General features: G+C 36.0%; 1 protein-coding gene across 3 annotated transcripts in view; it reads left to right on the top strand.

Annotated features, from left to right (window-relative positions):
* The window catches only part of SOS1 (SOS Ras/Rac guanine nucleotide exchange factor 1), a 151,091-nt gene that overhangs the window by 69,776 nt on the left and 66,195 nt on the right, over positions 1-15,120 (top strand). For all 3 annotated transcript variants that reach the window (XM_060653109.3, XM_060653104.3, XM_060653093.3), the window contains exons 2-5: positions 1,525-1,650; positions 9,227-9,358; positions 11,266-11,430; positions 13,583-13,792. In XM_060653109.3, coding sequence (XP_060509092.1) covers positions 1,525-1,650; positions 9,227-9,358; positions 11,266-11,430; positions 13,583-13,792 — 633 coding nt within the window. The remainder of the gene's footprint in view (positions 1-1,524; positions 1,651-9,226; positions 9,359-11,265; positions 11,431-13,582; positions 13,793-15,120) is intronic.

The following is a 15,120-nucleotide window of genomic DNA, read 5'->3' as shown; positions in this document are numbered from 1 at the left end:
ACAGTAACTACAATTGTGGTGAGCATAGCATAAGGTAGAGAGAAGTCGAGTCACTGTTGTTGACCTAAAACTGTTGTAACATTATGTGTCACCTGTACTCAAATAAATAAATAAAACTTTTTATCAAATTCCATCTTAAAAACAAAAAGGTGGTTTAATGTTGTTATGTGCTGAAGGGAAGTAAGTTTACAAGGTCCATTAGCTATACACATTAGAGTGTGATGGCATGGCAAATAGTAAGCCCAGAGCTGAGAAACACAAATTCTGGGGTTCTAAGTCCAAACGTTATCCGTTATTTTAACTGCACAACCATTCAGTCATCTAACAGGGTGAAGAGATTTATAAACAGATTAATCACAATCAGATTGATAATTGCTATACTGAATATGACCGGAAATGATCGGGCAAGGGATTTAAGCCTTTTGCGGCTTAGTTTCTTCACCTATAAAATAATAAAAAATTGCTTTAAACCTCATACTTGATGTAGCATTCCCCCCACAGTCCTGAATTGTGATTGCTTCTAAAATATTTTTCCTTAAAAAGTATTTTAAATTCATGTGTACAGATATATACATATCTGTGTATTTTTAACACACATTCCAGAAATTGATAATATAGTACACTGTGTATAAAAATGTACCCCTACACTAAGGCTGTCATACCCTGTTCGATAATGAGGTGTAATAGGACAGATCATACTACATGCTCTTGGCCAGCGAGTATTGTGCGCTTTTCTCCCAAGAGGGCTCTGCCCTTTGGAGAGTTGACTATATTTTAAAACCTATATTGTTTGTTTCCTGGAACTGATTTTTCTGCCATTTGTTAAAAGGAATAGTTGTGACCCATAGTGAGTGACAAAGGATGCACGTAAAGGCTAGCATGCTGGTAATTAAAATGTAAATTTTACAGAAGCCAGTGGCCTGATGGGCCTCCAACCAAATGGTTGAGGAAAATGAAGGTAAAGATGATTAGACATTTATGAATGAGTGACTACCAAGTTATCTTCATAAAGCAGAGACAGTCACAGATTGTCAAAAGTGCCCATTTTGTGTCCTTTGGTATAGTGTGATTTTGTGTTCAACAAACATTTATCAAGTTTGTATTCTGTGCCCTGCACAGTGCTAGGTGCTAGTGTTACACTGGTGAATAAGAGAAATCCTTCTTGGATTTTATCATTTAGGAGGAAAGGTAGAGTTAAAACAAGGACCAGAGACCCATGGGAGGTCAATTTTGCCCAAGCAGTATGTTGAGTAAATGTTCTGGTTCTGGATGAAAACCATAGCCTCTCCCTCCTTCTCTGCATTCCCATGTCTCAGGGTAACTGTGGTTTAAAGAAAAAAATATTGAAATCTGCAGTTAGGTATCTGAACCTCCAGGAGCATGTTAATAAGCATGTATGGTATTGTGGCTGGGGAGAGATTGAGAACGAACTTCTGGGTCATCACATTTAAATCTGTACTTGCAATTCAGACCATGTGCTTGAGTATAAACCTACATTTTAATTACTTTGCTTTTTGTTTATAGGTCCAGGGGCAAGTTCATCCTACTCTTGAGTCTAGTGATGATGCTCTTCAGTATGTTGAAGAATTAATTTTGCAGTTATTAAATATGCTATGCCAAGCTCAGCCCCGAAGTGCTTCAGATGTAGAGGTATGATAAATTTTGCCTTGTATTTGCTTTATACACACACGCACACGCACACACACGCACACACACACACACACACACTGTGTACTTGTTGCAGTGTCAGTGAAAGTGTTCTGAAATGAACTTTTGTTGGCCTCAAAACACTGCCTTTATTTTGTTTTAAGTTTATTTATTTTGAGAGAGACAGAGACAGCGTGAGAAGGGGAGGGACAAAGAGAAAGGGCAAGAGGGAGAGAATCCCAAGCAGGCTCCTCATTGCCAGCGCAGAGCCCGATGCGGGGCTCGAACTCATGAACCTGTGAGATCATGACCTGAGCTGAAACCAAGAGTCGGATGCTTAACCAACTGAGCCACCCAGGCACCCCTAAACACTACTCCTTGATACTAGAATTTTACACACACACACACACACACACACACACACACACACACACACAGTTTTAAGAGTGGAATATGTTCAAATGTTTCTTTTGTTTTTAAAGCCCACTGTCATTTAAAAACATTTTGGGGCGCCTGGGTGGCTCAGTCGGTTAAGCGTCTGACTTCAGCTCAGGTCATCATCTCACAGTCTGTGAGTTCGAGCCCTGTGTCAGGCTCTGTGCTGACAGCTCAGAGCCTGGAGCCTGCTTTGGATTCTGTGTCTCCCTCTCTCACTGCCCCTTCCCTGCTCATGCTGTGTCTCTCTCTGTCTCAAAAATAAATAAAAACATTTAGTTATCCATCTGTTGGTCTTCAGTTGTTACATGTATTTTAGATAGTAAGTGAACTCCTTCCCACCAATTGGAAGGGAAAGAAACATGTAAAAACCTAGGAAGTTCTGCAGTCTACTACAGCAGTGACCTGGCCCCTGTCTTTTTTAGGGCTTAAAGTTTGGTGGAGATACAGGAATAATGGCAATAACAGGATGTGATCCACTGTGCATAAAAGTTTTGAGGGAGACCTTGGTGCAACCGCTCTGGAAAGCAGTGTGGAGGTTCCTCAGAAAATTAAAAATAGACCTACCCTATGACCCAGCAATAGCACTGCTAGGAATTTATCCAAGGGATACAGGAGTACTGATGCATAGGGGCACCTGTACCCCAATGTTTATAGCGGCACTCTCAACAATAGCCAAATTATGGAAAGAGCCTAAATGTCCATCAACTGATGAATGGATAAAGAAATTGTGGTTTATATACACAATGGAATACTACGTGGCAATGAGAAAAAATGAAATATGGCCTTTTGTAGCAACATGGATGGAACTGGAGAGTGTGATGCTAAGTGAAATAAGCCATACAGAGAAAGACAGATACCATATGGTTTCACTCTTATGTGGATCCTGAGAAACATAACAGAAACCCATGGGGGAGGGGAAGGAAAAAAAAAAAAAAAAAAGAGGTTAGAGTGGGAGAGAGCCAAAGCATTAGAGACTGTTAAAAACTGAGAACAAACTGAGGGTTGATGGGGGGTGGGAGGGAGGGCAGGGTGGGAGGGAGGGCAGGGTGGGTGATGGGTATTGAGGAGGGCACCTTTTGGGATGAGCACTGGGTGTTGTATGGAAACCAATTTGACAGTAAATTTCATATATTAAAAAAAAAAAAAAAAAAAAAAAAAAAGTTTTGAGGGAGACCATAAAAGGGACAAACTAATAACACAGGCCTTGGGACCTAGGGATTAGCTTCCCAGAAAAGGCATCTGAAGAAGTCAAAAGTCTGAGAAGAAAAGAAAGAAGGTTTGAAGTTCTAACTGTAGAAAATGGGAGATAGAGCTGGAAATATAAAAGTTGTCTAACAACGATAAAGAACATTTGACTTTAATGACCTTGAATGTATACTAGTACAAATCTTTGAGTTTCTCTGGCATTTCTTTTGCAGTACTCAAATGTGGGCACAAGAAAGACAGTTGGGTTGAATGGAATTTCACCATAGACATACAGTAGAATAGTAGGACAAGGAAGTGGTGGAAATTGGTAATAACAGGGCTTTACAACCTTTCAAGACACAACACACATAGAATGTAACAAAGATTTTATCTCAAACGGTGGCTGGGTAGGAGGTATATCTATCTACCCCAGGCCCTACCCTGTCCCCCAGGGGATGAGGGATTGATAATATAGGCATATCTAATGAGAAACTTCTGAAAAGAGCATCAGAGAACCTAAACTGGATAGGAGAAAAAGTGACATATAATAATGGCTGATATTTAAGTGCTTGCTGTAATAATTGTGTACTGTTCTAAACAGTTCCGTGCTTTATATTTTATTTAAAGTTTTTTAATAACCCCATGAAGATGGTGCTGTTTTCTTCTCTTACTAGAATGTAAGCTCCAAGGTTATTTTTCTTGTTTACTGCCAAATTCCTGGCATCTAGAACAATGTCTGGCACTGAGAACACACTCAGGAAATAACATGTTGAATGAATAAGTGTGGAAACTGAAGCACAGAGAGGTTAGATAAATTGCCCTTGCCCAAGGTCACAGCTAATAAGTAGCGAAGTCAAGACTGTAGCCCAGAAAGTCTAAGCTTTTTGCATGTACATTACAACTCAAGTATCCTGCCAGGAGAGGACAAGTAGATTGGAAAAACATGGAGGGAATTAGGGTATTGGATTTCCCAATAAGGTTAAGAACTGATAACACTAGAATACCTGAGTGAGAGAATTAAAAGAATAGATTGGGATCAGAGACAAAGTTGTTGGAATTTAAGATTTCCTCAGTAACACAGTTACAAAGCGGGATGTGGCCATGTGATGGTGGCTGGGGTAGAAAGTCTCCAAGATGAGGTATTCAAAGAATTAAGAGGCCAGGGTATTTCATGTGTCCTTAAGGTAGACAGTAAGGTCACACAGGATCATGACAAGATTTTACATGATCCAGAAACAGCTTGGGGAATGGAAAAGATGCTAAATTTACCTTCATGCAGGTTTTGGGACAAGGGCGGTTTTTGCTCTCGAAGTCTTCAGGGGAGTTCCAGATTTCAGCTGAGGCAAAGAGATATTTGAAAACATTGAACTACAGAGGTTGTAGATGTAGAAAAGATTGTATACAATGGAATAGTAATTCACTTTGATTTCTTAAGTAATTTAAAGAAGGTTTCATACATTTTTATCCCATTTTTCCATTGAATTATAAGGTCAACTATCTTTTATTCATGATTTCCTTTAGGCACTTAATTACATTGGTCTTCAGAGTAGATCTTGAATAGAACTCGTTGCCTGACTCTTCTCATGAACAATTCCAGTTGCTCTTTTGGATCTTAGTTAGGTTCTCCCACAGTGTTTATAAAATACAGCATTCAGGGGCGCCTGGGTGGCTCAGTCGGTTAAGCGTCCGACTTCGGCTCAGGTCATGATCTCGCGGTTGGTGAGTTCAAGCCCCGCGTCGGGCCCTGTGCTGACAGCTCGGGGCCTGGAGCCTGTTTCGGATTCTGTGTCTCCCTCTCTCTGACCCTCCCCCGTTCATGCTCTGTCTCTCTCTGTCTCAAAAATAAATTAACGTTTAAAAAAAAAAAAAAAAAATACAGCATTCAGCCTTGTGCCTAGTGTGTTAGAGTAGGGTTATGGAACTCATCTTGCTTATTATCATTCTGATGTTAGAGGGCGTTCTAGGAATTTGCTAGTTTGATAACATTGCAAACTCAAATTCAGTTCTTTCTTGATATCTCATACTATACTGTGTTTATTTAATTTCCTTATTTTTATTAATACAGAAACTAATATATAATTTTTCCAATATTGAAGGAGATCTCCATGAATTCTTGAAAATTACTGCGTCAGTTTTTGACTTGCACAGGTTTGATCAAAATGTAGGCCCTCAAGACTCTAAATATTAATAAAGGATATTTCTTAGCTTCTTAATAGAAAACTTCTGAGATATTGAAGATATATAATTATCCAGTGCCCTGTCATGTTATTTTTAAGCGGTAACTCTGAGCCCTTAAAGTGGATGTAGCCATGTGATATACCAATGAGCTGGCTTTGGAATTGGGAAAGGTTGGGAAGAATGTATGAGTGAAATAGAAATAGCCATCAGTTGGGTAATGGGCTTTGTAATTTCAGAGTACAGTTATATACATAGTTATGTCTTTACAACAACCCTATGGAGTAGTTATTACTTTGCTTATTTTATAGATTACACACCCCTCAGAATGGTAGAACAGATTTAATTTTTTTCTTTTTTTTTTAAATAAAATGCAGGGCTTGAATTCCCAACCCTGAGTTCAAGACCTGAGCAAACACTTAGTGGACTGAGCCACCCAGGTGCCCCTAGAACAGATTTTTAAAAAGGTGGAAACCTGGAATCTAATCATGGTCAAATACCCTTCTTCCTGTACCATTCCTGGAAGCGTATTTAGACAAAAATATAGATATATAGAGATTTTAAATGAATATAATGGTGTGTTAGATTCTTTTATCAGAAAACAATTTTTCACTTTCTTTGTTCATAAGAATTTTATATTTCTTTAATACATTTGTTTTATTTCCTTAATACATTTACAGAGCCTTTTTTTTTTTTTAAAGTCATAAGGGTCATGAATTTTATAAGCCCTTCAAATAAATTTTGAGGTAAGAGATAATTCATCAAAGTTTTTTTAAAAATTTGAGGCCCATATTAAAAACCGTACTTAAAAAAAAAGACCTGCGTTTGGCTTTGTGCAGATAGCTTAGAGCCTGGAATCTGCTTCGGATTCTGTGTCTCCCTCTCTCTGCCCCTCCCCTGCTCATGCTCTGTGTCTGTCTGTCTGTCTCTCTGTCTCTCTCTCTCTCTCTCTCTCTCTCTCTCTCTCAAGAATAAATAAACATTTAAAAAAATAGATCAGTCTGAATTAATGCAATATATAAAATTTCTGTCTTTCTAAAGAATACGTTTTGATTAAAGTATAAACATAATTCAAAGTAGAGTAGCAATTCTTCCTTAATACTTGGCCCCAAGGGGATTTATTTTAATGAAAAACTAAAAGTGGGTTTTAGTTGCCCTATAGTTTTAGGAATATAGATACTTTGAAAGTGCTTGAAAACTGATGGACTATATATGTATCTATACTATGTTAATTGAATATTATGTTATTTAATCTTGCTTATGTTAATTGAAAAGTTTTGAGAAATTGTACTAAAGATTGTGAACTATCAGAGTCCAAATGAAAGGGATTTCGTTTTACTGACGTAGCCAAAATTCAACAATCCATGCCACCAGTATTTGAGTATTGCTATCTGTCAGGCAGTGTTCCCGATGAATAAAGAAGCATTTATATGAGTGCTCTGGGAATGTAGAGGAGGGATATGTATTGTTTGTTTCTGTCTTTTCACAATAATTTTTCATGTTAGAAGATAGTGTATAAAAATTGCTCCAATCCGGTTCATTCTCCCTCATTTTCTGTATTTAAGCTTTATAAAAAGAAGAAAAAACTAATAGTATTTTTTTCTGTTCTGTGTCCCTGGTAAAGTATATTCTTTGTTAAATTTATTTTTTTTCTTTATTTAATTTATTAAGTCTTGTCTTTCCATAATTATACTTGTTCTTTCTCTGGGAAGGGATTGCTATTCTATTTTCTTTTTCTTCCACCTCAACCCCTGCCTCCATTTTGCCTATGTAATTCTACCAGTGACTTTTTTTCCAAAGACCTATGTGAAATATGTTTAAGAATTGTCGTATTGAGTTCAACGTCTTTTCTCTTATACTTTCACTACCATACACCAGTGCTTTTTAGACTCTAGGTCAGGACCCATCAGTAAGTCATAAAATCACATTATGCATTGCCCAACTAACTTTTTTTTTTTAAATTTTTTTAAATGTTTATTTATTTTTGAGAGAGAGAGAGACAGAGCACGAGCAGGGGAGGAGCAGAGAGAGAAGGAGACACAGAATCTGAAACAGGCTCCAGGCTCTGAGCTGTCAGCACAGAGCCCGACGCGGGGCTCGAACTCACAAACCATGAGATCATGACCTGAGCCGAAGCCGGACGCTCAACCGACTGAGCCACCCAGGCGCCCCAAACTTTTTGTTAATGCATAGAAAATATCGGTGTAATATCAGCGTGTAATAAGGGCAGGTTTTGTTTTATGAACTTTGTTTAGTATGTGTATGATGTGTAAGGATGCAATGAGATGTGTTAAGAATTTATTATTTCTTACTGTGAGTTGAGGTTAGAAGGAAGGAAGAGAGGGAGGGAGGGAGGGAGGGAAAGAGGTGAGGGGAAAGAAAATAGCAGCACAGGGCCATACCATTATAAGATTTGTACCATGGTTAACCACAGGTTAAACCCATCACTGAAATTTTTAATTCCAAGCCATAGTTAAGTTAGTCCTAAATCTCTTTAATTGTCATTTTTGGATTAGCAAATCTAGTATTGACTGGGAGAAAGGAAAAGAATTTTAGCCTTGGATGTTGCTTTCCACCTTCTCCTTCTTTTCTTTTCTCCTTTTTTACCTTCCAAACTCCCCCAATATTTTGGACCTTTGTATTATCTGTATAGTGTCCTGGCAGATAGCTTTTTAACTAGGCATTTCAATAAATTTGTAAACTCCATTTATAACTACAATAATTTCTTTCAACATACCTCCAGTTCCATTAATTAGAATTGAAACGATCACTTCTTAACTTTGGCAGCTGATTTAGCCTCAAACCTAGATGAAGAGAAAATTTACTTAACTTGAATGGGCTAAACTATTCTCACTTTATAAATTTGTTCTTAAGATGTCCTAAAATCAACATGTTTTCCCTCCAAAGTGTCATGTGACAGTCTCTTTTTTTATTTTTCATTTTAATAGCAACTGACAAAACTTTTTATTTAGGTTTATAATCAGGAGTGACATTTAATTTTATCTAATAGTTTTTACAAACTAGTTATCTACATGGGTTTAAATTATGTTAATAGCGACCTCTACTGGTTTTCACTGTGGTATCCTGAAAGAGTCACTTTTGCTTGAAGTGAACTACATTAGTTTATTAAAGTAGGAAAATTCAGCTTTTACATTAACATGAGTTTCTTCACTTTCAATGGAAATGCTAACCAAGTAAGTGCTAGAAATTAAAGAGAAGTATTTTGTAAAAATTAATGACTTATAGAGGGTTCAAACTCTAATGATGAACTACGGTGTATAAAAATTGCTGTTACCAGTGTAAACCCTTGTTTTCCATGATCTGTAAATAGTTTTGAAGTCAAGTACTTTTGCATGATGAATAAAGAAAAAATTTCTTAGAGGTTTCAAGTGCAAAATGCTACTTGAGGTTGTAATTGGTATTATTAAAAGGTCAAATGAATGAAAATTAGATTTAGATACTTGCTTCTTGAGCTTAGGTCTTGTTGAGATTTTATATGTTTATTCTAATCATTCTTGTCATTAGCTTTATCACAGTTAAGTTGAAATCCTGAATGTGATTTTCTCCCCTAGATAATACAAAGAATGTTTAATCTCTTAATTGTCTAATTAAGAAACTAATCCATTGACAGTAGAGTTTTCTCTTAAGTATGGTTGTAGTATAAATTATAGCACATGTGAAAAGCCTGCTTTTGGTATTCTTTGATTTTTAAAGTAAATTATAAGTGAAGAGCACTATTTAATATATTTGTTGCTTAGTTGTTATTTTCCTATTTTCCAAGGAACGTGTTCAAAAAAGTTTCCCTCATCCAATTGATAAGTGGGCAATAGCTGATGCCCAATCGGCTATTGAAAAGAGGAAGCGAAGAAACCCTTTATCGCTCCCAGTAGAAAAAATTCATCCTTTATTAAAGGTAAAGCTGAAATACTACCTTCTTGCCTTTTAAAAGCAAAATAAAACCCATCGTTTTCAAACACTCAGCATATATTTTATGGATAATAGTCAATTGAAGAGTAAAATTCTCTCATTTTAATTTTTCCAGAAGTTCATGTCACGGGGAGGGATGATATGACAATAGGGAAATATAAGTTGGGCAACATGATTTAAAGTAATTTCATACCGACAAAAATATGCAAATTGAAGGGACTAAGAAAAGTTATAATTGTGGATTTCGTTCAGCTCTGGTGTTACTAGTACCTCAAAGAGAATTTATAAAACTCCTTTCTTATTGGTTAGACCTAAGTGTCCCTACACATCCTTCAAATCTTAATCCTTCACGTTGTTAGATGTGTAGGGACCTCTGTGAGTCTGCCACAGGGCTATGTGTAATTTCTGAGCAAAAATTGTCTAAAGATTACCTAAACTACCCAGTCCCACTTCTCATTTAAATCAGTCAGCTGAATCTCTCCAGAGCTAGTAGAAAGAATAATTGTTGGAAATGCTAATAATCCTGTTTCTATTTATTTAATAAGATTAGCAAACTATAGATTAACTCTCACGTCAAAAATATAGGTATTATAGTAATTAAAACCTTAATACTTATGATACCGATAATTTTTATGTACTATAATACAAGCAAAATGTTAATGCTTTTGCGTACATTACCTCTAAACTTTATTACTCAACAAAGTTATTATTGTCATCCCCAGTTTGTAGATGAGGTGACTGAGGCAAAAATGGATTAAGTAACTTTTAGTCCATGTTCACAGGGCTCCAAGTGATGGTGTTAGGGAATTCAGGTCTGTTTGATCTCGTCCAAGACTTAAGATTTAAGACTAAACACTTGGATTATGTTTAAGACTGTCAAAGGTTATGTTTTGTACTCGGGTTGTTGGAATAGAAATATCTGTCTGTATTTTACTGGTCTGAGGAAATAAGTGCAAGCTATAGAGAATTACTAAACTACTAGTAATTACATACTTCTGTATAATTCTCTTTTCCTAATTTTTACTAGCCATACATTGAATTTTATTCTGAGAGAATTAACACATTGAGGTATGTGCCTGCTGTGTCAGTAATGATCCTGAACTTTGAATTTTATGATCTAATTGCAGATACCATTTCAGTTTATTAATAAATCTTTATCACTATAGCCATTTCATAGTTTTTACATATTTTTAAAGGTAAATGCCACCTGCCGCCAACTTATAAGTAAACTTCGTGTTTCAAAGGTTTTTTTTAAATAGGATTGTTTAGAAAATAGAATTTGTTTCCCTGTAGCAACTGGTCAGCCCCACAAAAGCCCATACCTTCTTTGAAATCTAATAATACTATTTAACATGTTCTTAGTAACCACTGTTGTTCAGTAGAACATAGCATAAATTTTTTCTCATTGAAACAGTACAAATACCAGAAATGCGCCACCAGGGTTTTGGGATCCCAGATTCCTTTGGAATGAAGAACAGAGGTATAAGGCTAGTGTACATATTCCCAGATATCAATAATACATTAACTTTTGTTCTGAATAAAGAAAAAACCTCTTTTGTCATAGTTAATTCCAGGTATTCTGAATTAGGTAAAGTGAGCATTTCTCCTGTCCCCCAAACTGGGGCTTCCCTTCTTAAGTTAAGGATGATCTATTTAGTAATCTGTACTTATTAAGTATTTTACATGATCGTAGGTAATTTTGCTCTACCTACATTTCCAAATAGCAATATGTATATTATTCATAGATGAACCACTTACAACAAAATGTTGTTGATAATCACAGGCCTCAGTAAAAGTTAAGCTAAATTGTATACATGTTTTTTTAAATTTTTAATCAGTGTGTCAAATTTATAGTATCTGATTTTTAAACATGTTTTTCTTTTAATTTTTCAGGAGGTCCTAGGTTATAAAATTGACCACCAGGTTTCTGTTTACATAGTAGCAGTATTAGAATACATTTCTGCAGACATTTTAAAGCTGGTGGGGAATTATGTACGAAATATACGGCATTATGAAATTACAAAACAAGATATTAAAGTGGCAATGTGTGCTGATAAGGTAGGATACCGATCTTCTGTATGTCTTGTTCTTAAGTTTTTATTCCTGATTTATTGGATGCTAACATACTGTTCAGATAATAAAATTATATATTATGTGTTAGGGTATATTTCCAGTAGTCTAATAGCAACTACACAAGATATCACTTTATGGAAATAGAGTATTATGTATATAGTATTAAATCATGTTTATTTTTAAAAATGTTTTATTTATTTATTTTGAGAGAGAGAGAGAGAGTGAGCGAACCTGTGAGTGGGGGAGGGGCAGAGAAAGAGAATCTCAAGCAGGCTCTGCACTGTCATCATAGAGCCTGACCTGGGGCTCGATCTCACAGACCATGAGATCATGACTTGAACCGAAATCAAGAGTCAGATGTTTAATTGACTGAGCCACCCAGCTGCCTGTAAACTGTGTTTAAAAATGTCATGCAGTTTTTCTTTTATGTGTTCCTGCAAGTAGAGTAAATGATAGTAATAATCTCTTATTAGTGAAATTCTTTAAATTATTTAGATTGGAATACTTAGAAGATGATGAACTTTGAAAAAACATTTTTTTTTTTAACATTTATTTATTTTTGAGACAGGGAGAGACAGAGCATGAACGGGGGAGGGTCAGAGAGAGAGAGGGAGACACAGAATCTGAAACAGGCTCCAGGCTCTGAGCGGTCAGCACAGAGCCCAACGTGGGGCTCGAACTCACGGACCGCGAGATCGTGACCTGAGCCGAAGTCGGACGCTCAACCGACTGAGCCACCCAGGCGCCCCGAAAAAAAATTTTGAAAATGTAAAAATACTAAACTCTTGAGGGCTTTATTTCAACACCTAACTCTCTTTAGATACTACTTCTGTGGTTTTATTATAAAAATATTAAGAACAAACATTGGGGCACCTGGGTAGCTCAGTCGATTAGGTGTCTGACTCTCGATCTTGGGGTCATGAGTGCAAGTCCTGCGTTGGGCTCCACGATGTGTGTGGAGCCTACTAAAAATAAAAAGAGCAAACATTATTGAAGTTAAGCATATATGTAATTTATTTCCTTTCGTCTTTGTGGTACCCCTGTAAGGTAGGTGCTCTTTATAAAAGGGAAACTGAAGTTTAGAGAGATACAGAAATTGACCCAGAACTTACTAAGAAGTTTCAAAACCTGGACTCAAACTCTAGATCTCATTCTAAAGCTCTTAGTTATTACTCTAGATTGCCTCAATATTTTCATTTTATGAAAATGACTTTTCAGAAAAGAAAATATTTTCGGATGAGCATTTTGTTCCATTTTTTCCTCACTATACTCTTATTGATTTGGACTATTCTCTCTGATTACTAAATCCACTTAATTATGTTCTAGTGTTTATTTTGTCTTTTAGAATGTGAACATATAGAGTAAAAATCACCTGATCTGAGGAAGGGTCTCAAATGTATTGACATTTTTAAATGAATAACTATTTGGTTTTTAAAATATTTTTCAATGAATATAAAATATTTGTTACCTTTTAAATCAGATAAGTAAAATATTTTTTAGTACATACTATGAGCTTACACAGAGAGGAGATGCAAAAGAAATATAAAACAAGGCTGCAGAGTTGATGAAGGGAAATTTACATTTGTGAAACAAGCACAGAGTAATACAAGATAAAATATTTCATCATGTTGTAGAGATAATGATGTCAAAATTTATAGAAGGGGAAAGGTGAGATTTAGTAAGAGAATAATAATAGGCTTCTTGGAAGAAGCAGGACTAGTTTTGATCAGTTTCCAACAAACGTAGTCAAGGAGGCCAATTAGCAGACTGTGAATTATTCAGATACAGGGCAGTGAGGCCCTGGAATGAGGTGGTGATGACAAGGGTATGAAACAGAGGAAACTAAGGGAAGTCTAAGACAAGATTTGGGAACAAATTTGAACTAATAGGTTAACAAGAGAGACAGACAGGTAGCAGTATTAACAGAGAGCTTGGAGGAGGCAGTTTGTGATATTAGATGTAGAATTCTGTTTGTAGAGAAAATATGCAGGAAGCAGTGGCAATATAGCCAAGAAGAGATTATTGTGTTTCTGCTTTTTATCACTTATGAACTGTATTCAAAGAGCAACTTAGGGTGCTTATCTTTAACTACAGATTCATATTTCACTGTACTTTTTTTGTATCTCTGACTATGTAGGTATTGATGGATATGTTTCATCAAGATGTAGAAGATATAAATATATTATCTTTAACCGATGAAGAGCCTTCCACCTCAGGAGAGCAAACTTACTATGATTTGGTAAAAGCATTTATGGCAGAAATTCGACAGTACATAAGGGAACTAAATTTAATTATAAAAGTTTTTAGAGAGCCCTTTGTCTCCAATTCAAAATTATTTTCAGCTAATGTAAGTATTGTTGTATACACATATATCATTGTACGTGTTAATTTTACGTGATCCCTTAAATTTGAATTTGTGTAGTTTATGATTGCTAATTTGTTATAACTTTTTAAGCTGTGTGATTTAATTCATAGTGACTATGATCTCAGAGTTGCTACAACAGTTTCAATAAATTCAACATCAAAAATTAAAAGACCAAATCTAAACTAGACTGAACTATAAGTGCAAGTGAATTCAGTTTTCCATGTACTCCAAGGAATAAAGCCTCTTGTTAAAGTGGAAGATTTTTTTGTTTATTTTGACTCATTTGAGTCATTCAACTAATACTTCATCAGTACTGCCTGTATAAACTGTTAGGCACCATACAGTACTTGGCAGTGAGGATTCAGAGATGAGTAGGAAACAATTCCTTACCTCAAATTGAGTCTAGTCAAGATGGAAATGTAAACTTGATGTTAAATTGCAACACAGTACGGTAATTACCATAATAGAAGTGCGACGACAATATTTTGGGGAGCAAAGAGAGGGAGCCAATAACATTGAAAATTAGAGAAGGGATTACTGATCTTACAATAGCAATCAAACCAACCTAACTGAATCCTGGGAAAATGCTGAATGCTGAGAACAGTTGAGATTGTCTAAGGGGGCTGCATTCGTAGATTGTCTAAGGTAGAACTCTAGGCATGGGTGACTGATAGAAAAGCAGTGCTCACTACAGAAGCTGGCACTGGGGCTCAAGTTACGGCAATGAGTGAATGTTAAAAGTTAACAGGAGTGGTTTATGAGTTGCACAAACCTTTAAGTATAGTAAAAAAGACATTGAATTGTTGACTTTAAATGGATAAATTACATGGTATGTAAATTTTACCTTAATAAAGTTGTTTTGAAAAATAAAGGAGTAAAGAATAGGTAAAGATTTCTTAGGACACAAAAATCAAGAACCATAAAGTAAAAAATTAATGAATTGGATTTCATTAAGATGAAAAACTTTTGTTCTTCTTTTTTTTTTTTTTTTTTTTTTAAATTTTAAGACAGCTTTTTTTTTTTTTTTTAACATTTATTTATTTTTGAGACAGAGAGAGACAGAGCATGAACGGGGGAGGGTCAGAGAGAGGGAGACACAGAATCTGAAACAGGCTCCAGGCTCTGAGCTGTCAGCACAGAGCCCGACGCGGGGCTCGAACTCACGGACCGCGAGATCGTGACCTGAGCCGAAGTCGGCCGCTTAACCGACTGAGCCACCCAGGCGCCCCAAAACTTTTGTTCTTCTAAAGACACTGTCTCAGAAATAAAAATGTAAGCCACGGATTGGTAGAACCTATTTGAAATACATA

The sequence above is a fragment of the Panthera onca genome, chromosome A3 (genome assembly GCF_046562875.1).
Source record: "Panthera onca isolate mPanOnc1 chromosome A3, mPanOnc1 haplotype 2, whole genome shotgun sequence".
In the NCBI taxonomy this organism is placed as follows: domain Eukaryota; kingdom Metazoa; phylum Chordata; class Mammalia; order Carnivora; family Felidae; genus Panthera; species Panthera onca.
The sequence above is the reverse complement of the archived record's forward strand: the minus strand, read 5'-3'. Positions and strand labels throughout refer to the sequence as shown.